Source organism: Dermochelys coriacea, chromosome 14 (assembly GCF_009764565.3).
Source record: "Dermochelys coriacea isolate rDerCor1 chromosome 14, rDerCor1.pri.v4, whole genome shotgun sequence".
In the NCBI taxonomy this organism is placed as follows: domain Eukaryota; kingdom Metazoa; phylum Chordata; order Testudines; family Dermochelyidae; genus Dermochelys; species Dermochelys coriacea.
The window spans coordinates 38,171,421-38,195,128 of NC_050081.1; the positions used below are offsets into that span (position 1 = coordinate 38,171,421).

General features: G+C 47.5%; 1 protein-coding gene and 2 long non-coding RNA genes across 3 annotated transcripts; 1 reads left to right on the top strand and 2 right to left on the bottom strand.

The window, feature by feature from the left end:
* The first annotated feature begins 420 nt into the window (after positions 1-420).
* Positions 421-6,784, top strand: LOC122455394. The gene is made up of 3 exons (XM_043497030.1): positions 421-1,092; positions 2,252-2,737; positions 4,968-6,784. Exons 2-3 carry the CDS (start codon positions 2,257-2,259, stop codon positions 5,423-5,425), a joined length of 939 nt encoding a protein of 312 aa, XP_043352965.1. The 5' UTR covers positions 421-1,092; positions 2,252-2,256; the 3' UTR covers positions 5,426-6,784.
* A 3,503-nt stretch (positions 6,785-10,287) lies between these two features.
* Positions 10,288-22,124, bottom strand: LOC122456668. The gene is made up of 3 exons (XR_006275658.1): positions 22,009-22,124; positions 20,613-20,616; positions 10,288-10,342 (listed from the first exon to the last, which is right to left on the bottom strand). It is a non-coding gene; the product is annotated as an uncharacterized LOC122456668 (long non-coding RNA).
* Positions 12,157-17,839, bottom strand: LOC119843146. The gene is made up of 3 exons (XR_005288875.2): positions 17,301-17,839; positions 16,615-16,711; positions 12,157-12,676 (listed from the first exon to the last, which is right to left on the bottom strand). It is a non-coding gene; the product is annotated as an uncharacterized LOC119843146 (long non-coding RNA).
* Positions 22,125-23,708: the final 1,584 nt, after the last annotated feature.

Genomic DNA, 23,708 nt, shown 5'->3' on the forward strand with positions numbered 1-23,708 from the left:
AATCACCAGCTCTGGGAGGAGAGTCTAGTGGGTAACAATGGCAGCGGGAGTACACAACCCACAATCACAGCCATAACCTACAGCTCTGGGAGGGGAGTCTAGTGCGTAAGAATGGCGGGACGGGGAGCAAGACTGGAAATCAGGAATCCCGGATTTCATTCCTGGTTCTAGAAGGGAGTAGGATCTAGTGGGTTAGAGCTGGGGGGAGGCTAGGAGTCAGGACTTCTGGGTTCTATCCCCAGCTGTGGGAGAAGAATGGGGGGCTCTAGTGGGCTAGAGTGGGGGTGAGGGCGTGGAAGCCAGGAAGCCTGAGTTCTGTTGCCAGCTCAGCGAGGAGAGCATGAAGAAGAGGGTGCTGAATACTGGTTTCTGGGGCACCAGGTCACTTATCCAGCACGGATGCGGAAGGAAATGGCAGTTGCAATATGGGGCAATGCTGGGTCAATGTCACTGGCCTGACATCCTGCTGAGTTTCTCTAGCTCAGCCGGCTGCCTGAGGAAAGGGGTGGAAAGGGTTACAGACCCAGAGCAGGACCAGTGGTGTTTGCCAAGCTGACTGGGAGAGGCCCTGCGAAGAGGGACATATGGCCAGCCTGGGGAAACATGGAGTCACACCCAGGATGTAACTCCAATTGCTGGAGATATGAGCAGCAGCTGTTAGTCCCTGGAACCATATGGAAGAGGAAGGACTGTCAATGGTGGGGGTGGGGTGTGCGTGTGTAAAACTAGAAATGGGGAAGTCTCGTCTAGAGATCAGTGCAGGCAGCACAATAGAAGGGTTTAGGGCTCAAGACTCCTGGGTTCCGTGAAGGAGAATCCTGAACCCCCTGTTGGAACTGCATTTTAGGGTGGCAGGAAGGAACCACCCCAGCTGGAATTCACCCAGGGATGTGGACGGTTCGCACCCATGCGCTGGACAGGTGATCAAAGGTGTTTCCCTACCTGTAAGCTCAATGGATGCTGGGATTTCATGCAGAGACGCGAACAGACCAGTAGGCAGTGCTCTTGCTCAACAGAGCCCTATATAAATACCTCCACGACGTGGCACTGGGTTCAGTTACCGAAGGGACGAGGTTCGATGTGAACAGAAAGGTAAGGGGGGGAGTTATCTGAAGGTCTTTAGGGTGGGGACTTGTCTTTTTGTTCTGTGTTTGTACAGCACCTCCCACAAGGGGTCCTGGTCTCTAACTGGGCACCACGTAATGCAAATGAATAAATAACAATATTTCAATGCACTTTTGTGGTGGGGACATGGAGGGTATAGGGGAAAGACTAATGCATGGAGGCACTGTGCAGAGCAGGCTGGGGGAGAAAGAGACCAGAATCTATGGATCATGGGTCCAATCCAGGGCAGCAGAGATGGGGGCAGATACCAGGCTAGCCGTGCCCACTGCTCCAATCCAGGGCAGCAGGGGTTGGAGGATACAAGACTGGTGGGTTCATAGCAGGCTATAGGTGGTGTGATCTGGGGCAGGAATGCAGCAAGAACAGTTGTCTAGACAGACCAGTGGCTTGATTTGGGATGATGAATTCAATTGTCAGATTTGCATCTCAGTTATAATACTAAAAAGAAAAGGAGTACTTGTGGCACCTTAGAGACTAACAAATTTATTAGAGCATAAGCTTTCGTGAGCTACATAAATAAATAAATTTGTTAGTCTCTAAGGTGCCACAAGTCCTCCTTTTCTTTTTGCGAATACAGACTAACACGGCTGCTACTCTGAAAAAAGTTATAATACTGTAAACCCAGAGGAGGTCCACCGAAGTCAGTGGGGTCACTCTGGTCTCTAAGATGGCCCTGACTTCATTGGTGACAGTGGGGTCACTCCAGATTTAGACCGGAGCACTGAGATTAGAATCCCACCTTGGCTCCGTTGACCCCACTGGGGTCCCTCTGGGTTTACATCAGGGTCACGGAGACCCCATTGACTTTGGTGGAGCTACATGGATTCCCAATACCTGGAGAGCTAGTTTTCAGAAGTGCTGAACACCCACAGCGGCTCTGCACTTCCTGGTTTTCCAACACTTGATTTGTGGCATTAAAACACCCATATGCAGGAAGGGCACAACGATCATAAGGAATGAATTCCCTTTGCAATACTTCTCTGTGTGGGAATTCAGACTTAGCTGTGGAGAGGCGGCCATTGCTGCATGATGCATGGGTCGGGTGGTCTGCGAACCAAGGGGGAGAAAAGAAGTTCTGTTGCTCTGTCTCTTGTCCATGGTACTGAAAGGTCTTTCCTTCATGCAGATCGTATGTCCCCTGTCTCTGGCTCGCTCAGCATGGCTTTTTTGACCTATGAACAACAACGTATGATTGCCAGGGGGATGAAGTCTCTGGTGTCTCTGGCCAACAAGCTGAGCTCTTCCAGTGAAAAACCATGTGATCAGAAGGAGATGCAGAAAGATGCCCACTGCACCTGGGAGGAAATGAAAGCTGTGGAGAACCAGCTGGAAATCCAGAAGCAAACCATTGATTCCCAGTACGTGGGCCTGATTGACAAGAAATCAGATCTGAACAATGAAATGAATAAAAGAAAATTAAGCCAGGATCTATTACAAATCCAGCTGAAATATCATGAGAAAACCAATGAGCATGCCCAAGAAATGGTGACAACAGCACAGAAGCACCTGTGCAAGCTCACTGAGTTGCAGGAGAAAGTGAGGCAAGAGGAGAAGTGGCATAAAATTGCAAGGAATATCGCCCTGCTGTTCATGCCTTTTTCCACTCTTATGGGTAGGTAACAGCCAAGGCTGCTCCATCACACATGGTTCAGCCGGTCATCAGTGCTTTCTCGTGTGCCTGCTGGAAGGTCAGTTGTGTCATCAGCTCTGAGGCAACTGTAACCCACTGGGAAGATGGAACTAGCTGGCTTGGTGGGGCAGGGAATAGGACACGTGGCCTTTCCTCTCTGTTACCTGCTTTTGCTGCATCTTTGCAGTTGCTCCATCTACTCTTTCATTTGCAATCTGAACTGGCCCAGAGAGTGTGCTCTCCTCAGTCTACTAGAGTGGGCCCCTCCAGGTCAGGGAAGGCACATTGATGGGGGCTTTGGGGAGGAGGGAGGAAGCAGGGGGCTGTTCTGATGTGCGGGGGAAGTGGGGGGACTCACAGAGAATCAGCCCACGGAGGGGATCGAAACCATGACCCTGGATCTATAACCATGACCCTCTGCTATCTGAACTAAAAGACACGGCTCCGTTAGTCACAGCTAGAGCAGGTCTGATTTTTTTTTTCCCTGTGAACATGTCAAATTAAATAGCAAAAAAATACTTTTTTTTCAAAATAGGCCACAGAAATTCAAAAACCGATAGCTGAAGTATTTTGATGGTGAAATGCTGAACCAGTGCCCCATGGGAGCTGTCATTCAGGTGCCTAATGCTCCCATTCACCTCTATACACCTAGATTGCTCCCTAGTCAGAGCACATCTCCCATGATGCATAACAGTGTGTCCCTTTGGTGAGGGGTGGGGGTGCCTTGTGGAGTCCTCTCCCATAGTGCATCATGGGAGATTGAGTCTGGCCGTGATGCCAACCCCATCAAAGTGAATGGGAACACAAGGCACAAACTACAACTCCCATGAGGGACCAGTGTTGCTCAACCTATTCATAAATGACCTAGAAAAAGGGACGAAGAGTGAGGTGGCAAAATTGGCAGATGATACAAAACTACTTAAAACAGTTAAGTCCAAAACAGACTCCAAAGAGCTACAAAGGGATCTCACCAAACTGGGTGACTGGGCAACCAAATGGCAGACAAAATTCAATGTTGATCAAAGAAAAGGAGTACTTGTGGCACCTTAGAGACTAACAAATTTATTTGAGCATAAGCTTTCGTGAGCTACAGCTCAAAAATGTTGATAAATGCAAAGTCATGCACATTGGAAAACGTAATCCCAACTACACACATAAAATGATGGGGTCTAAATTAGCTGTTACCACTGAAGAAAAAAACCTTGGTGTCATTGTGGCTAGTTCTCTGAAAACATCCACTCAATGGGCAGCGACAGTCAAAGAAGCGAACAGAAAGCTGGGAATCATTAGGAAAGGGATAGAGAATAAGACAGAAAATATCATATTACCTCTATATAAATCCATGGTTTGCCCACATCTTGAATACTGCATGCAGATGTGGTCGCCCCATCTCAAAAAAGATATAATGGAACTGGAAAAGGTTCAGAGAAGGGCAACAATAATGATTAGGGGCATGGAACAGCTTCCGTATGAGGAGAGATTAATCAGACTGGGACTTTTCAGCTTGGAAAAGAGACGACTAAGGGGGGATATGACAGAGGTCTATAAAATCATGACTGGTGTGGAGAAAGTAGAGAAGGAAGTGTTGTTTACTTCTTCTCATAACACAAGAACCAGGGGTCACCCAATGAAATTAATAGGCAGCAGGTTTAAAACAAACAAAAGAATGTATTTCTTCACACAACACACAGTCAACCTGTGGAACTCCTTGCCAGAGGATGTTGTGAAGGCCAAGTCTATAACAGGGTTCAAAAAAGAACTAGATAATTTCATGGAGGATTGGTCCATCAATGGCTATTAGCCAGGATGGGCAGGGCAGGGATGGTGTCCCTAGCCTCTGTTTGCCAGAAGCTGGGCATGGGTGACAGGGCATGGATCACTTGATGATTCCCTGTTCTGTTCATTCCCTCTGGGGCACCTGGCATTGGCCACTGTCGGAAGACAGGATACTGGGCTAAATGGACCACTGGTCTGACCCAATCTGGCAATACGTATGCTCTTACGTTCTTATGAGGCAATACAACTCCCATTTTTGGCCAAAATATTTCAGTTTTTGGCTGAAATAGTTTGATGAAAAGATGAGATTTTTGGTGGAAAGCAGAGACTTTTTGGGGAAAAAATAATTGAGGTAAAATCCCAATTTTCTCTCAAAAATGAAATTTTTTTTGGCCAGCCTTAAATGTGACCTATAAGAATGGCTCTTTCGTTTCAGCCGGCATCGTGTCCGCCATTTTCCAGACCTCTCTGTACAGTGCTCAGAGAGCAGACCAGGAGCTGCAAAAAGCCATCGACCTCTATGAAACCAAAGTCTCTGAATACGAACAAAACATTTGCAAATGCGACATCGAGAAGGAAGAAACTGAGTTGAAGATCAAGGACGATGAGATAAACATTGAAGAGATCAAGGGGAAACTTTTAAAACTGGAGAATGTAATGGCAAAGCAAGAGCGGTTTCTCTGTAGCCTGGGTCTGCTGGTTGGTGATTTAGAGGTACTTGAGACAAAGTTGGAGCCTGACGCTGACTATGAAAGTGCCTGGGAAGTTCTGAAAAAGAAAGTGGTTATAAGCCTGGAAGGGGACCAGGGCTTGTTGAACTTCCTGGATGGACAGGAAATAAGGGGCTTTGTCAGGAGTCTAAAAGACATCATTCAGTCAAGGGCTGACATCTAGATCAAGGATTTCAGAGCTGAGCTGGACCCAGTGCAGAGGAGAATGTGAGTTGCTAGTTTACAATGTGGTGACAGATATCAGACTCCAGCCCTGGCTCCATTAACTTCAGTGGGGTCCCTCTGTATTTATACTGGGGTAACAGCTCAGAATTAAGCCATGGGGTTGCACCAGATTTATACTAGAGTAAACTGAAAATCGGAAGGGTGGGGAAGTGAGTGGAAGGGTGTCAAATGGTGGGAATGTGACCCAAAAAAAACACTTTATACATCATGACTTCTGCAGCTGGCTTAGGAAATGCTACATACACTTACAAAATATTAGGTGAATCTGAGATCCAGGGAAGTCGGTGGGAGTTTTGCCAATGGGGGCAAGATTTCATGCGTCATGCATAAGGCTGTGATTCTGTAACAGAGGTCGCAGAAGTTATGGTTCTGTGACTTTCCGAGACCTCTGTGATTTCCACAGATGCAGCTGACCACGGGGCCAGCCACACCAGCCACCCCTCAGGCAGCCCTGGGCAACTGACCCCAGGGACCGCCCAAAGCAGTGGCCGGCGTGGTGGCCTCGAGAGCACCTGAGCAGCGGCTCCAGGGCCAAGCAGAGGTCCCAGGGGCAGCCACACTGGGCACTGCTGGAGTAGCCCCAGGCCTGGCCACTCAGGCAGTCCCTGGGGCCAGCCACACCGGCCACTGCTTGGTTGGTCCCAGGCAGCTGGCCCCCCTGAGCACCCGAGCAGCACTGGTCCCAGGGACAGCCGGAGCAGCAGCGGCCCTGGGGGCAGCCCCAGGGGCCATGAGGAAAGTGGTTCCCGGTGCCTCAGAGAAGTGGGTTGCCAGGGGCAGTTAGCCCCCATGGCCGGAGCAGGGGGCCCCCAGAGCAGTGGGGCCCCAGGAGCAGACATTTTGTAATAGTTATTTATAGTTAAGGTTATGGACATGTCATGGGCTATTAATTTTTGTTTATTGCCCGTGACCTGTCCACGACTTCTACTAAAAATACCCATGACAAAATCTAAGCCTTTATCATGCACACTAAGTCTTTGTTTTATATCTATGTGGCACAGCAGAACTGTAGTTGAAGCTCTCTCAGCTTTTATTTGTGGGGCAGGGCCGTATGAATCTTTAACCAAAAAGCTTTTCTCCCAGGTATTAGTAGGTATGAGAGTTAAATATAAGGGCTGGCACAATAAAGCTTTGAATAAAAATTACTTTCTATCCCAATGAATCAGGTGATACTTGCATGACTAACTGTGAAGATACAATGCTACCCTTTCTCCAGTCAGCTATAGTCTCCCAGGGAAACCAGGATCGATAGCAAGTGCACGAAAATATAAACTCGTTACTAGTAAAGTTGGCAGATGACACAAATTGGTGGAGTGATTATTAATAATGATGACCAGTCAGCTCTACAGAGCGATCTATATCACATATTAACATGGATGCATTTGAACAACACCTTTTAACACCTGTACCACGGGAGAGAAGGAACAGTCTCCTTCGTGCACAGCTCCCGTGCACAGCTCCCCTGCACCACACACAGAGACCCACGCAATGTGTGATTAGACGGAACTCATTGCCACAGGAAATCATCGAGGCCAAGAGCTTAGCAAGATTCAAAATGGGATGGGAAGTTTATATGGGGAACAAGAATATCCAGAGTTGCCATAATAAATATTCTGTGGCAGGGATATTATACCACGTGTCAGGGTGTAAACCCATCTCTAACTATCAGAGATTAGGATGAGATCTAACGTAGCAGGTGGGAGTTGGATGCTGATTTCTATGCCCAGCTCTGGGAGGGCAGTGGGGTCTGGTGGGCAAGCCAAGGTTACCCCTGGGTTCTCGCCTCTGATCTGCCACCTGCCTGGGCCTCACTCTGTATTTTGGCTTATGCCCACCTCAGTGGCTGACTTCTGCTCCTGCCACTGCCCCATCTGCCCAGCCCAGCATCAACTGCCACCTCCCTTTCAGTGGGAGCCTCCCCCTCAGCAGAGTGAACAATGCAGAGGCCAAAATGTCTCCACTCTGGCTACTGGGCAAGCAGGTGGGGATCTGAACACTGAAACCACCGGTAAAAGCTGGCCCCTATCGTGGGGCGACATGAGACACGGCAGAGACGGCTCTGTCAGATCAGCTCCTTGCTTCCAGCAACTCCCGTTCCCCCTCTGGCCCATTCGCCCTCTGGGGGATTGGCCAGGAGCTTTGTGGCCACCTTCCTGTAAAATCGAGCCAGGGGTTTACAGCTTCTTCCATGGAAATCTGCAGTGTTGGATGTTCATGGAAACTCACAGCCATGCTGACAAAGCTCTGACACGTGTGAACCAGGCACTCCTGAAGGTGTCTCTACTTCCCAGAAATCAACGTGGACCGATCCAGTGGGTAACGATTGCAGAGCCCTTTGGACACAAAGCACTAGGCTAGGTTAACTGGTGACAGTGAGCAAGGGTGGGAGTCAGGACTCCTGGGTTCTGTCCTCGGCTCTGGAAGGAGAATGGGGTCTAGTGGTTACAGCAGCGAGCGGTATTGGTTCTCAGATCTAGGCTCTTTCCAGCTGTGCCGTTGGCTGGTTGTCTGACTTGGGAATTTTCAGAGGGGATGTGGTGGATGCTTTGTGCTGGAACACTCCCCACAGCATTGCCCACTCCAGCCTTTCTCTGTCCGGATGGGCACACTGGCCCGGTTGTTCAGTACCAGCAAGTCTGGAGAGAAAGTGGCTTCCACAAACCCGGATGAGAACCGCTCCCTTTTTTTGGCCCATTCACCCCCTGGGGTGAGGCCCAGAACTTTTGACACCACGTTGTAAAAATCACAAAGCAGCTTTACAACTCCTTCTATAGAACCGCGCAGGGTCTGGTGTTCATGGGAGCCACAAGCCTTAGCATATGAAACAGGAGAGGGGTCTACGGTGACCCCAGGTCTGATCCAGCCTGGCAATCCCCTGCCATTGAAAACAGGATGTTACAGCATGAACAATGGGAACTATTTTAAATGGGAAGAGTGAGAGACGATCCACATGGCACGAGACCAGAACTGCATCTGATACCGCCCCTGTTGCCACCCCCAACCTAGCTGCTGGAATCCCCTGTGCAGTCCATGTCTCTTTCTCATTCAGTCTCCCAATAGCCCCTCTCAGTGGCCCCCTTCTCATCCTTCCCCACAGTGACGTCCCACACAGCCGCCATCCTCTTCCCATCCTGCCCTGCAATGAACCCCATGTGGCCTTATTGCCATGATATGCCTCACCATAGAGGTCTTCTTGGGCCTAATTTTTAAGCTAAACAGGACCCAAACTGGACCCACGACAGTTGAGTCGTTTCCAACCCGACCTGATCCTACCCCAACTCTTCCCCCTAACCTGAGTCAGTACCACCACCAGTGCTTAATTTATGCCAGAGCTTAGCCCCAGCATCTCTAGGCTTGACCGTTCATAGCCCCGACACTCTGGGCTTGCTGCATCAGTTATGAATGTAAAAAAATTACTTGAGCCCCGGCACCTCTGTCATTACAAATTAAGCACTGGCCACCACCCTCTGCCCAGGATTGTATGTAACCCCTTTAGGGGGGAGATGGATGCATAGGTGCCAACTCTGTGGGTGCTCTGGGGCTGGAGCACCTACGGTGAAAAATTAGCAGGTGCTCCACACCCACTGGCAACCAAGCTCCCCCCACTCCCGCCCCTTCCCCACCTCCTCCCCCGACCACGCCGCATCCCCGCTCCGCCCTCTCCCTCCCAGTGCTTCCTGCCCACAAGCTGCCTAACAGCTGTTTGGTGGTGCTTAGGACACTCCAGGAGGGAGGGGGAAGAGCAGGGACGTGATGCACTCAGGGGAGGAGGCGGGTACCAGGCGAGGTGGGGGTGGAGACTTGGGAAGGGGTGGAATGGGGGTGGGGCCAAAGGTGGGAAGAGGCAGGGAAGGGTGGGGCCTCAGGGAAGGGGTGGAGGGGAAGTCAGAGCCTATGGGGATGTGAACCCTGGGAAGTGTTATGAATTTCAAAGGACTGTATGGAACAAGGGGCCAGACAATAATGGACTTTTGGGACAAACTGTCAAGTGTTTGCCTGGAGAATCTCTAGGGGAAGGTGAATGAAATTTTTCACCTTCAGTTATGCAAAAACTCAGCCCTCTGAAGCTACGTCCTCAGGAGAGGACCATTATCTGATCATCCTGTGTTCCTAAAATTTGAAGGTCAAAGGCCCAAGTTGCATAAAGGAAAGACTGAACTATTCATGGTTGTTCTGGCCCTGAATCTGAAACAGTTACCAACCCAAGGTGTGGGGTTTGAAGACCTGACTCCTACCAGAGTTCTTGTTGGCATTGGGGTGATCCCTGGTAAGTTTATTAGCAGGCATGCAGGTTCTTTTGTTGTTTTTAATGTTTTCTCTGTAATGCTTTTACCTTAAGAATAAATGTGCTTGCTTAGCAAGAGCTGTGGGGTAACTTGTAACTGTTGGCAATTACAGCTGTTCATCACCTTCAGAGAGAAAGCAAAGTGCAGGCGCTGACCCGCTAAGGCAGCCTGGCTTGCTGGGGATATCGTTGTGTAGGCAGGGAACCTTGCAGCCTGGAAAAGACTGGCCAGGAGGGAGAGAGAGAGAGAGATGGGTTTCCACTCAAAAGAGGTGACAGCTGGGGAACAGGGAGCCTAAAGTGGGAGCCCTTGCTGGACTCATAACCGTCTTTATGTGATCCAGCCACCAGAGGGGGACAAATTGCCACCGTACGTTAATATGGGCTACACTAGGAAATTCACGGTCAGTGGGGTATGGAAGCAGAACGACTTCATATAAAATGCTGCAAAACAGAAGGCAGAACTCCGTATACAGAGCCAAATCCCCAGCTGGTATAAATCACCACATCCCAAGTGGAGTTGCTCTGATTTTCACCAGCTGGGGATCTGTCCCATTGACCCCCATGGAGCTGGATTAATTTATGCTTGGGAGATTCTGACCACAGGTTTTAAGCCTAGAAAGGGCCATTTTGATCAGCTAGTCTGGAGTCCTGCATAACAAGTGCCAGAGAATTTCAGCCCCTCACCCCTGCATCAAGCTTAATGACTTGTGGGTAAATAAGCGTGTATCTTTTAGAAAGACACCCAATCTCATTCTAAAGACTCCCAATGATGAAGAATCCACCACATCCCTAGTTCCAATGGTTAATTCCCTCCCGGTTAAAATGTTCCTCCTTGTTTCCAGTTTAAATTTGTCTAGTTTCAGTTTCCAGCCTTTGGATCTTGCTCTGCCTTTGTCTGCTAAATTAAAGTCTTTTCCCCACATGGCTGCTCGTAGACCATGATCAAATCACCTCTCAACTTGCTCTTCAAGTTTCTTAAGATTCTCGCTGCAAGGCAGGTTTTTCTTACCTTGGTTCAGTCTTCTATATCCCTTTTCTGGACCGGTGGTAAGATGGTCTGGGTAGCAACCCCATGCTCAAAGCAACCCTATCTCTGACTGCTAGAAGCGGGGAGGGGAAGACGGGTAGATCACTCCATCTGCCCTGTTCTGTACATTCCTCCAGAAACTCTGTGCCACTGTCGGAAGACAGGATTTTGAGCTATATGGATGATTGGTCTCACCCAGTATGGCCATTCTGAATCTGTTATGTCTCCTAAATCCTTTCCATGGTTTACCATATTCAGGGATACCATCCCTCTATCCTGTAAGCATAGTCTACATTTTTGTTCCCTAGATGTATGAGATTGGATTTGCATTTGGCTATATTAAAATGCATGTTGTTTAATTGTCTAGTTTAAGCAATACAGATCAGAGGCCTGGTACACACACTAGTGGTTAAAATCCCATGTTTTAAAAAAAAAAAAAAAAAAAAAAAAAAAAAAGACTTTCTGGGGCGGAATTTGAAGGTCAACATCGGGGAAGGAGGGGATAGCTCAGTGGTTTGAACATTGGCCTGCTAAACCCAGGGTTGCGAGTTCAATCCTTGAGGGGGGCCATTTAGGGATCTGGGGCAAAAATTGGGGATTGGTCCTGCTTTGAGCAGGGGGTTGGACTAGATGACTTCCCGAGATCTCTTCCAACCCTGATATTCTATGATCTATGAATTGGTGCTGAGTGTCCTGAAGAACAAATCTATGACATTTGAAGATTCCTGTCTTAGTGGAAACATAGAAATCAGTGGTTCATGCCAGCACAAGTGTCTTTACCATAGTTGTTAATCCAGTGCCTGGTTAATATTGTCCTACTGCTAAAATGGAGCTTCCAGCTAGACAGTTTTGGAGAGCTGAAGAGGTAAATGAGCACTTGTGACACTGTACCTCAACATAGTGCCCTGGCACCCCCATATTCACCACTCAGATAGAATTATGATGTGTTTGTACAATGCAAGCCTTATGAGCTATCGTTTTCAAAGTCTTCATCTGTTGAACATTAAGATCCTGTTGGATTGTTTGTGCTGTCACTGGGTGTGAGGAACCGTACCTGCTTGTACCATCTGTCAGGGTGAGACATTGTTTGATTCAACTCTTGCTCAGACTTCAAGTTTAGGATTTACAAAGCGTGTTTACCATTTATTTTCTTAAGGTAACTATCACTGAGCTTTATGCCAACTATTTATAGTCACTTACAATCTGTCTTTCTGTAGTTAATAAACCTGTTTCACATTTGACCTTAACCAGTGTGTTTTTTCACCTCAAGTTAACAAGGGCTGTTGCACGTCCACCACCCTTTTGTCGGAGCGAGTGGCAAACGACTTAAGGAACTTGCATTGCCCCACCGGGCCTTGAGCAGTGCAAGACGGTGCAGTCCTGGGGTGTAGGGCTGGAGCTGGGGGGGAAACTGGTCAGAACCTCTACTGATGGTACATGAACGATTTCCAGTCACTCATGTAACTCAGTTGGATGCATCTCTGCCTGTGGATGGCTGTGGGCCTGTCACAGGTTTGTAGCTTGGCATCAGCAACGCAATGCGAGAGGCAGCCCAGGGTGGTGTGTTTGAAGGGCTCAGCAGTCCCACAGCCCAGGTGGCATCCCAGGGAGTGTGTCACAGCACTTCATTGTACTATAGATTCACAGATTTCTCAGGCCAGAAGGAACCACTGTCAATCTCTTCAACCTCCTGAATAACACAGGCAGTGGCGCTGGACCCTTTGAAGAGTGGGGTTGCTGAAAGGGGTGTACAGGGCAATAGCTGGGACCCTGGGTGCGTGGGGCCAGCAGCAGAGCCTCAGGTGTGCAGGGCTGGTGGCTGGGAGCCTGGAGTAGGGGTTCTGCAGCATCCCGTGCACCCCTAGTTCCTGCACCTATGAACACAGAATGAATTCCCCCAAATGAATGCTTGCTTCTACTCTTTGCTGATTAGCCCTCAACTGGGGTGTTGTGTCTAGTTCTGGGCACCACATTTCAGGAAAGATGGACAAATTGGAGAAAGTCCAGAGAAGAGCAACAAAAATGATTAAAGGTCTAGAAAACGTGACCTGTGAGGGAAGATTAAAAGAATTGGGTTTGTTTAGTCTGGAGAAGAGAAGACTGAGAGGGGACATGAGAACAGTCTTCAAGTACCTGAAAGGTTGTTACAAGGAGGAAGGAAGGAGAAAAATTGTTCTCATTAACCTCTGAGGACAGGACAAGAAGCAAGGTCTGGTTAGGTTGGACATTAAAGAAAGACTTCCTAGCTGTCAGGGTGGTTAAGCACTGGAATAAATTGCCTAGGGAGGTTGTGGAATCTCTGTCACTGGACATTTTTAAGAGCAGGTTAGACACATCTGTCAGAGATGTGACAGATACAGCAGTCCTACCTTGTTTGCAGAGGACTGGACTAGATAACCTCTCGAGGTCTTACGCTCCTACGATGCTATGATTCAAGTCCAGCAGCTGTGATTGAACTACAGCACATGATGATCTTTCAGTAAAACATCCAATCTTGATTTAAAAACTGCCAGTGCTGGAGAATCCACCATGACCCTTGGGGAGTTCAGTTGTTCCAGTGGTTAATCTCTCACTTTAAAAAATTATGCTTTATTTCTATCCTGCATTTGTCTAGCTTCAACTTCCAGCCATTGGATCTTGTTAAACTTTTGTCTGCTGGATTGAAGAGCCCCCTGTGATCAAATTTCTGTTTCCACTAAGATATTTATAGACTGATCAACTCACTCCTTCACCTTTTCTTTGTTAAGCTAAATAGATTGATTAAAAGATTAGAAAACATGCTTAAAAGGAACTCATTCTTGTGGCTCTTCTTGAACTATGTCCAAAACAATCTTTTTGAACTGTGGACACCAGAACTGGACACAGGATTCCAGCAGCAGTCACATCACTGCCAAATATAGAGGTAATACAACCCCCTTGCTCTTACTCCCCTGTTTGTGCATCCCAGGATAACATTAGCCCTTTTGGCCTCAGATCACACTGGGATCTTGTGTTCAGCTGATAATCCATCACAACCCCAAATCTTTTTCCAACACTGCTTACCAGTATAGAGTTCCCCCATAAGTTACAAGGGATCTCCCAAAACTGGGTGACTGGGCAACAAAATGGCAGATGAAATTCAATGTTGATAAATGCAAAGTGATGCACATTGGAAAACAGAATCCCAACTAGACATATAAAATCATGGGCTTTAAATTAGTTGTTGTTATCACTCAAGAAAGATCTTTGAGTCATTGTGGGTAGTTCTCTGAAGACATCCACTCAATGTGCAGTGGTGTCAAAAAAGCAAACAGAATGTTGGGAATCATTAAGAAATGGATAAATAAGAAGACAGAAAACATATTGCCTCTATATAGATCCATGGTTCACCCACATCTTGAATATTGTGTGCAGATGTGGTTGCCCCATCTCAAAAAAGACAGACTTGGAAAGGTTCAGAAAAGGGCAACAAAAATTAGGGGTATGGAACAGCTTCCATATGAGGAGAGATTAATCAGACTGGGTCTTTTCAGCTCGGAAGAGAGGCAACTTAGGAGAGGTGTATAAAATCATGACTGGAGTGGAGAAAGTAAATAAGGAAGTGTTAGTCCTTCTCATCACACAAGAACTAGGGGTCACCCAATGAAATGAATAGGAAGCAGGTTTAAAACAAACAGAAGGAAGTATTTCTTCACACAACACACAGTCAACCTGTGAAACTCTTTGCCAGAGGATGTTGTGAAGGCCAAGACTATAACAGGGTTAAAAAAACCTAGATAAATTGATGGAGGATAGGTCCATCAATGGCTATTAGCCAGGATGGGCAGGGATGGTGTCCCTAGCCACTGTTTGCCAGAAGCTGGGCATGGGTGACAGGGGATGGATCACTTGATGATTCCCTGTTTTGTTCACTCCCTCTGGGGCACCTGCCATTGACCACTGTCGAAAGACAAAAAGAACAGGAGGACTTGTGGCACCTTAGAGACTAACAAATTTATTTCAGCATAAGCTTTCGTGAACTACAGCTCACTTCATCGGATGCATTCAGTGGAAAATACAGTGGGAGGATTTATATACATAGAAACAATGGGTATTACCATACACCCTGTAACGAGAGTGACCACTTAAGGTGAGCTATTACCAGCAGGAGAGTGGGGAGAGGGAACCTTTTGTAGTGATATTCAAGGTGGGCCATTTCCAGCAGTTGACAAGAACATCTGAGGAACAGTGGGGGATGGAATAAACATTGGGAAAGAGTTTTACTTTGTGTAATGACCCATCCACTCCCAGTATCTATTCAAGCCCAAGTTAATTGTATCCAGTTTGCAAATTAATTCCAATTCAGCAGTCTCTCATTGGAGTCTGTTTTTGAAGTTTTTTTTATTGAAGAATTGCAACTTTTAGGTCTGTAATCGAGTGACCAGGGAGGCTGAAGTGCTCACCGACTGGTTTTTGAATGTTATACTTCTTGATGTCTGATTTGTGTCCATTTATTCTTTTCTGTAGAGACTGTCTGGTTTGGCCAATGTACATGGCAGAGGGGCATTGCTGGCACATGATGGCATACATCACATTGGTAGATGTGCAGATGAACGAGCCTCTGATAGTGTGGCTGATGTGATTAGGCCCTATGATGGTGTCCCCTGAATAGATATGTGGACACAGTTGGCAATGGGCTTTGTTGCAAGGATAGGTTCCTGGGTTAGTGGTTTTGTTGTGTGGTTGCTGGTGAGTATTTGCTTCAGGTTGGGGGGGGCTGTCTGTAAGCAAGGACTGGCCTGTCTCCCAAGATCTGTGAGAGTGATGGATCTACAACCTATCCTGAAGGACGACCCAAGAGAGACTGCTGAATTGGAATTAATTTGCAAACCCATGTTTATTCTACCCCCCACTGTTCCTCAGATGTTCTTGTCAACTGCTGGAAATGGCCCACCTCGATTATCACTACAAAAGCCCCCCCCCCACTCTCCTGCTGGTAATATCTCACCTTAAGTGATCACTCTCGTTACAGTGTGCATGGTAAAACCCATTGTTTCATGTTCTCCGTGTATATAAGTCTCCCCAGTGTATTTTCCACTGAATGTATCCGATGAAGTGAGCTGTAGCTCATGAAAGCTTATGCTGAAATAAATTTGTTAGTCTCTAAGGTGCCACAAGTAGTCCTTTTCTTTTTGTGAAAACAGACTAACACAGCTGCTACTCTGAAACCTGTCGGAAGACAGGTTACGGAGCTAGATGGACCTTTGGTCTGACCCAGTATGGCCATTCTTATGTTCTTAATTATGGCCTGCATTCTTTATTCCTAGATGTATGGTTTTACATTTGGCTATATAAAAATGTACATTGCTTGTGCCCAGCATACAAAGCAATCCAGGTTGCTCTGTATCAATGATGTGTCCTCTTCATTATTTACCACTCCACCAATCTGTGTGTCAGTGACAATTTTCACTTTTCTTCCATAAAAATATTCAATAGTGTCAGGCCAAGAATTATTCTATGTGGGACGCCACTAGAAACACACCTCCTTGATGAGGATTCCTTGTTTACAGCTACAGTTTGAGCCCTATCAGTTAGCCAGTTTGTAATCCATTTAAGGTGTGTCATTCTGATGTTGTAGCGTCCTAGTTTCTTAAGAAAATGTCATGTGGTACAAAGTCTTAAAGAAGTCTAAGTCTATTACATCAGCACTATTACATTTATCACCTGTAACCTTGCTGTAATCTCTCTATGACTTTACGAGTGCCCATATTCAGTCACAATAATCTGAGATTCCCACGAGGTCATTTGCATGAGCACCACTATATATTGAACTCCTGTTTCACGAGCAACTCACCAGAATCTGGAGACCAGGTCTGACTCCAAGAGGCATCAGAAGCTGAGGAAAAAGCCAGGCAACTTCCACTCCTCAGAAGGGGGAGTCGTTCCTGCTGCTGGTAAGGGAAAAGAGGCACAAAAAAGGCTTTGAGTTATATTTATTAAGCTTATCATCATAGTGCCTAAGGGTCAGTCAAGAATGGGGCCACTGCACTAGGTGCTGTGCACACAGTAGCAGACAGTCCCTGCCCTGAATTGCTGACACTCTAAATCAGGGGTCAGCAACCTTTCAGAAGTGGTGTGTCGAGTCTTCATTTATTTACTCTAATTTAAGGTTTCACGTGCCAGTAACACATTTTAACGTTTTTAGAAGGTCTCTTTCTATAAGTCTATAATATAGAACTAAGCTATTGTTGTATGTAAAGTAAATAAGGTTTTTAAAAAGGTTTAAAAAGATTCATTTCAAATTAGATTAAAATGCAGAGCCCCCCGCCCCAGGACTGGTGGCCAGGCCCCGGGCAGTGTGAGTGCCACTGAAAATCAGCTCACGTGCCGCCTTTGGCAAGCATGCCATAGGTTGCCTACCCCTGCTCTAAATAGGCCAGACAGACCCACGAGGGGGGAATGGGTAGAGCACACAGGCGGCACGATCGACGTGATGACAGCAAAAGGTATGTTAGCGCCTGTGACGGGGTTGGGACTCACCACCGCAGCACCTCCTGTTGGTACCTCTGGGAATTAGCTCAGTCCTTGCAGTACACCCTCCGCTGGTGGTGTCCCATCCATCTCTCGCCCTCTGTTGGCATCTGGACCTGCGTTGCTTCCTTCTCACAGCATCCTCATCAGGACACTGCCCTCCGGCAGTGCCCCATAGTCCACGCTCACCCCCTTCTGGGGGCAGAAGGGTGTTAGCAGCAGTTCTTCTCTTCACCCCAGCCACAATGGCCAACACACCCCAAAGTCCAACCCATTTTGGCAGAGGTCTGGTGCAGTCCATGATGGCTACTCCTAATGGCCAGGTGTAAGTGCAAGGGGGTGACCCAGGCCTGCCCTCTACTCTGGGTCCCGATGCAGGGACCCTTTGGCAGCAGCCTTCCTGCCCGCCCTTCTTCTCTCCCCTTGTCCATCTCTCTCCCTGGGCCATTTCCCCTTCAGCCCCTTTGCACCGGCTAGGCCCTTTTCTCAGGAGCTGCAGCCTGGCAGGTACCGGGCAGGAGTTCCCTTTGGTGCTGGTGCTGGTGCTGGTGCTGGTGCTGGTGCTGGTGCTGGTGCTGGTGCTGGTGCTGGTGCTGGTGCTGGTGCTGGTGCTGGTGCTGGTGCTGGTGCTGGTCTCCTCACACAGGAGACAGACCTTCACCCTCTGAAAGCCCAAGAGAGACTGCCTGCTTCTTGCCTGGGCAGCCTTTATATAGGGCCTAGCCTGGCCCCGATTGGCTGCCTCTTGCTCAGCCCTGATTGGCTCCCCGCAGGACCTCTCTGATTGGCTGCCTGTCTGCACAGCCGCTCTGGCCTGCTGTAGCCCAATCTGGCCTGGGGGTGGGACACTGCCCCACCACAGTGCCATGAGATTTGGAGAGCAGGTTTTATTAGGAGGGGATCTGATAAAAGTGAAGTGAGATGGGATATGGTCAGTCCTGGATCTGGTACTATTCACTGTTTTGACTTATATAATGGATTGGAGAGCATGCCTATCAAATTTGTGGATGACACCAAACTGGGAGGGGTTGCAAGCATTTTAGAGGACAGGATTAGAATTCCAAACCAACTCTGACACATTGAAGAATTGCTCTGAAATCAACAAGACGAAATTAAATAAAGACAAGTTCAAAGTACTTCACTCACGAAGGAAAAGTCAAATGCATAGCTACAAAATGGGGAATAACTGGCTAGGCGGTCGTACTTCCGAAAAGACTCAGAGATTTATAGTAGATCACAAATTGAATGAGTCAACAATGGGAGGAAGTTGCAAAAACTGTCTAATATTCTGAGGTTTCAGAGTAGCAGCTGTGTTAGTCTGTATTCGCAAAAAGAAAAGGAGTACTTGTGGCACCTTAGAGACTAACAAATTTATTTGAGCATAAGCTTTCGTGAGCTACAGCTCACTTCATCGGATTCATTTGGTGGAAAATACAGTGGGGAGATTGATATACGCACACAGAGAACATGAAACAATGGGTTTTATCATACACACTGTAAGGAGAGTGATCACTTAAGATGAGCCATCACCAGCAGCGGGGGGGGGGGGGGGAAGAGGAAAACCTTTCATGGTGACAAGCAAGGTAGGCTATTTCCAGTAGTTAACAAGAACATCTGAGGAGCAGTGGGGGGTGGGGTGGGGGGAGAAATACCATGGGGAAATAGTTTTACTTTGTGTAATGACTCATCCATTCCCAGTCTCTATTCAAGCCTAAGTTAATTGTATCCAGTTTGCAAATTGATTCCAATTCAGCAGTCTCTCGTTGGAGTCTGTTTTTGAAGTTTTTTTGTTGAAGGATAGCCACCCTCAGGTCTGTAATCGAGTGACCGGAGAGATTGAAGTGTTCTCCGACTGGTTTTTGAATACGATATAACCGCATTTGCTCCAACCTCTCAGACAGAGACAAACACCTACAAGATCTCTATCATGCATTCTTACAACTACAATACCCACCTGCTGAAGTGAAGAAACAAATTGACAGAGCCAGAAGAGTACCCAGAAGTCACCTACTACAGGACAGGCCCAACAAAGAAAATAACAGAACGCCACTAGCCATCACCTTCAGCCCCCAACTAAAACCTCTCCAACGCATCATCAAGGATCTACAACCTATCCTGAAGGACGACCCATCACTCTCACAGATCTTGGGAGACAGGCCAGTCCTTGCTTACAGACAGCCCCCCAACCTGAAGCAAATACTCACCAGCAACCACACACCACACATCAGAACCACTAACCCAGAAACCTATCCTTGCAACAAAGCCCGTTGCCAACTCTGTCCACGTATCTATTCAGGGGACACCATCATAGGGCCTAATCACATCAGCCACACTATCAGAGGCTCATTCACCTGCGCATCTACCAATGTGATATATGCCATCATGTGCCAGCAATGCCCCTCTGCCATGTATATTGGTCAAACTGGACAGTCTATACGTAAAAGAATGAATGGACACAAATCAGACATCAAGAATTATAACATTCAAAAACCAGTTGGAGAACACTTCGATCTCACCGGTCACTCGATTACAGACCTGAGGGTGGCTATCCTTCAACAAAAAAACTTCAAAAACAGACTCCAACGAGAGACTGCTGAATTGGAATTAATTTGCAGACTGGATACAATTAACTTAGGCTAGAATAGAGACTGGGAGTGGATGAGTCATTACACAAAGTAAAACTATTTCCCCATGTTATTTCTCCCCACCCCCCACCCCCCACTGTTCCTCAGATGTTCTTGTTAACTACTGGAAATAGCCTACCTTGCTTGTCATCATGAAAGGTTTTCCTCCTCCCCCCCCCCCCCGCCCCGCTGCTGGTGATGGCTCATCTTAAGTGATCACTCTCCTTACAGTGTGTATGATAAAACCCACTGTTTCATGTTCTCTGTGTGTATATAAATCTCCCCACTGTATTTTCCACCAAATGCATCCGATGAAGTGAGCTGTAGCTCATGAAAGCTTATGCTCAAATAAATTTGTTAGTCTCTAAGGTGCCACTAATATTCTGAGGTATATTAACTGGAGTGTTACTTGGGAGACATGGGAGGTAACTGTCCCACTCTACTGGGCACTGGTGAGGTCTCAGCTGGAGTTCTGCATCCAGTTCTAGGCGCTACACTTTAGGAAAGATGTGTACCAATTAGAGAGAACAACAAAAATGATCAAAGGTTTAGAAAGCCTCGCCTGTGAAGAACAGCTAAAGACGCAGGTAAAATAAGACTGAAGGGAAAATGAAAAAAACAGGAAGTCACCTAAATAACTAACGGGAGGTGCTGTCCCTCTCAGAGCTCAGGGCCCACGTCTGGTCTGCACAGGTACCAATCTCTGCTTGCAGCTCACAGCGGGAACCCCTCTCCTGGAGTCCGGCAACTTAGGTGCCTGCCTGACTCTCAACAGAATGGTTGTGGGAGCAGAAGGAGTAGGCGACAGCTTCCCTTTATGCCAATGGTTGGAGTACGCACGTGAATGTAGCATTTCCCATCTGCCAGGTGAATGCCCTAGCCAGTGCATTACGGTCTTTCTCAGTCTCACTAGTTCAATTAATATTTAGCTAGAGTGGAACGGTTCCAACAAGAAAGACCCACATTAGAATACCCACTAATCTGTGCTTTAGACACCAAAGACCTCTTGTGCACCCGGCTCTAAGTGACTTGCCGAGGGTCACCAAGGATGCATGTAGCAGAACAAGGAATCAATGCCTGGTTTCAAACAGCCCAGGCAATGGCCCTAATCACTGGAATACCCTTCCATTTATGTAAGTGCTCACTGGTGTTGCCTTTTTTCAGTCCAAGTGGCTTGTCAAAGTTCAGGACCCAGTGGGCGTTCCAATCGGGAGCAGAGGTTAATGATGGAGTCTGATGTTTTCCTTGATGCAATTTGGATTATTTACAAGGAACGTACAAAGTCCAGCTTCTCCAGATGTAGGAGAAACTGAAAATGAAAGAACAGTTCCTTAGCTTACAGCCCCAAACCTCTTTAGTCCAAACTCTCTCTAGCTTTTTTCCCCAGGATCATACGCCATGCTTACAGGCTGCTGCTTAGCCGTTTTGCTTGCTGTCTCTTTCAGCCCTGGTCTACACTAGGAGATTAGGTTGGTATAACTACATCACTTAGGGGTGTGAAAATACACACCCCTGAGCAACACAGTTAAACTGACCTAACCCCTGGTGTACACAGGGCTACGTTGATGAGCGAATTCTTCCATCGACCTCCTAGCTTCTGCCTCTCAGGGAGGTGAAGTACCTAAGTTATTCATAGAGCTGCAGCAGTGAACATCCAATTGCTGACTCAGCTCGTCTTACACTGCCCAGTTGTCCCCAATTAACAGAACTCACAGCTCAGATGAGGTATCTTAAATAGAAGCAGATTTGATTAACAAATTCCAGAAAGAGAGTGAGGGAAATCCCCATATCATTTGAGAGGAACACAACAAATCAGCCTAGTCATGTGTAATTTGGGAAACTTGGCTGGATAGACCCTACATATAAGTTACAAGTTATATTTAGTACCAATGACAGTTCAAGATACCAGAAAAATCTTGCCTGGTTTACAATGAACCCAAATGTCTTTCTGTTTTTAGGCATCTCTTTTTGTCACATGGCTCAGGAAAGCGTGGGTCAGATACTCAGCTAGTGTAAATCAATATAACCTCATTGATATCAACAGAGCTATCACTGATTCAAACCAGCTAGGGGTCTGACTCCAATGGAGCTACAGCCCATTGACCCCAGCTGGGATCTGTCCCCATTGACACCAATGGAGCTACAGCCCATTGACCCCAGTTGGGATCTGGTCCCATTGACTCCAGTGGAGCTACAGCCCATTGACTGGAGCTGGGATCTGGGTCTCTATTTCTGTAAGCAAGCAGCACTGAGCAAATAATTCATACTGCTATTTGAGTACCACCTAGAGGCCTCAATCCAGACTAGCCCCCATGGAGCTATGTGCTTTACATGCACATGGTGAGAGACAATCCCTGTCCTAAAGATCTGAGGCTCAAATCCATAAGAACATAAGAACGGCCATACTGGATCAGACCAATGGTCTAGCTAGCCCAGTATCCTGTCTTACGACAGTGGCCAATGCCAGGTGCATCCATGAAAGGACTTTGGTACCTAACTTCCACTTTAAGCTCCTAAACCCAAAATTTAGGTACCACTGTGATCCTGAAACCACTGCTGCCTAACTCTGGAGGTGCCTACAATCCCTCTTCACCTGTTTTCACTATACAAGTAGGGTAGCCAGACCAGACGGACTGGATGCCATTCACAGCAATGGTGTCCGGTCTGGCCAAGTTGGCAACCTTATGTGCAAGTCCCCATGGCAGTGGTACCTAAGTTTCTGCTGCTAGGCAGGCACACAATGCCTCAGTCTAGGCACCTATCTCACACCTAACCTCAGCAGGAGCCTCAGGCCAGGTGAAACTAGCTGTTGCCACACCTACCTTACTTGGTAGGTGGTTTCAGATCTTACCTAACACCACACAGGATGGATGAAGAGACCCACCTTGTAACCTTTAGCCCAGCACTTAAGACACTCACCTGAAATGTTTTTGGAAGATCCTGTTTCAATTCCTCCCTCTGCCTGACGAGGAGAAGGGATTTGAACATGAGCCTTCTTACCTCTTTGATGAGAGCCCAAACCACAGGGCCATAGATCCATTCTCACACTATCTCTGGCCCAGTGACTAAGTATTTATCCAGCAGAACAGCTTCAACAAGAAAGACTGAGCAACACCCACAGCAGAGCTGCCTGTAGGTTAAGGCCCCCCCCCCCCGAATGGCAGGAAACCCCTCTTCTAAGCCCTGTTCCTCATCAGGCAGAGGGGGGAATAGAACCTGCATCTCCCACCTCCCGGGCAAGTACGCTAGCCCCTGGGCTAAAGGTTATAAGGGAGGCTGCTTTCCCTTCTGACTGTTTGTGTGGAGCTTGGCATGCACCACCATTCTTGTAAGAAATGGCTTAACTGCCTAACTCCAGGAGAGAGTCCCTGGCTCTGGATCCTAAGTAGAGATAGGTGCCTCACTCAGGACCAGACAAGTTCCAGAGAGGGGTTAGGACACGCCCCTCTCCACAGCTTCTTCTCTTGGATAGCTTACGTGGCTCCCTGCCTAGGGTGCTGGCTTTTGTGGATCCCATTCTCAGACGCTGATCTCTTCCCATACATGATACAGGGAGCCGAGGTGCCTAACCAAAGATCTGTATGTCCCCTGGGTGACGAGGCATCTAAAAGTTAGGCATCACAACGCTCAACATTGCAATGCCTGAGTCCCTTTGTGGATCTGGTCTTTACACCCTAAACAGACGCAGGGCAGAAGGAGAAGCAGAAGGACAGGGAGGTGAAGTGACTGGCCCGTCCGGTGCCTTGGTCACTAGACTACACTGCCTCGTGACAATATGGGTTGAATTCAACTC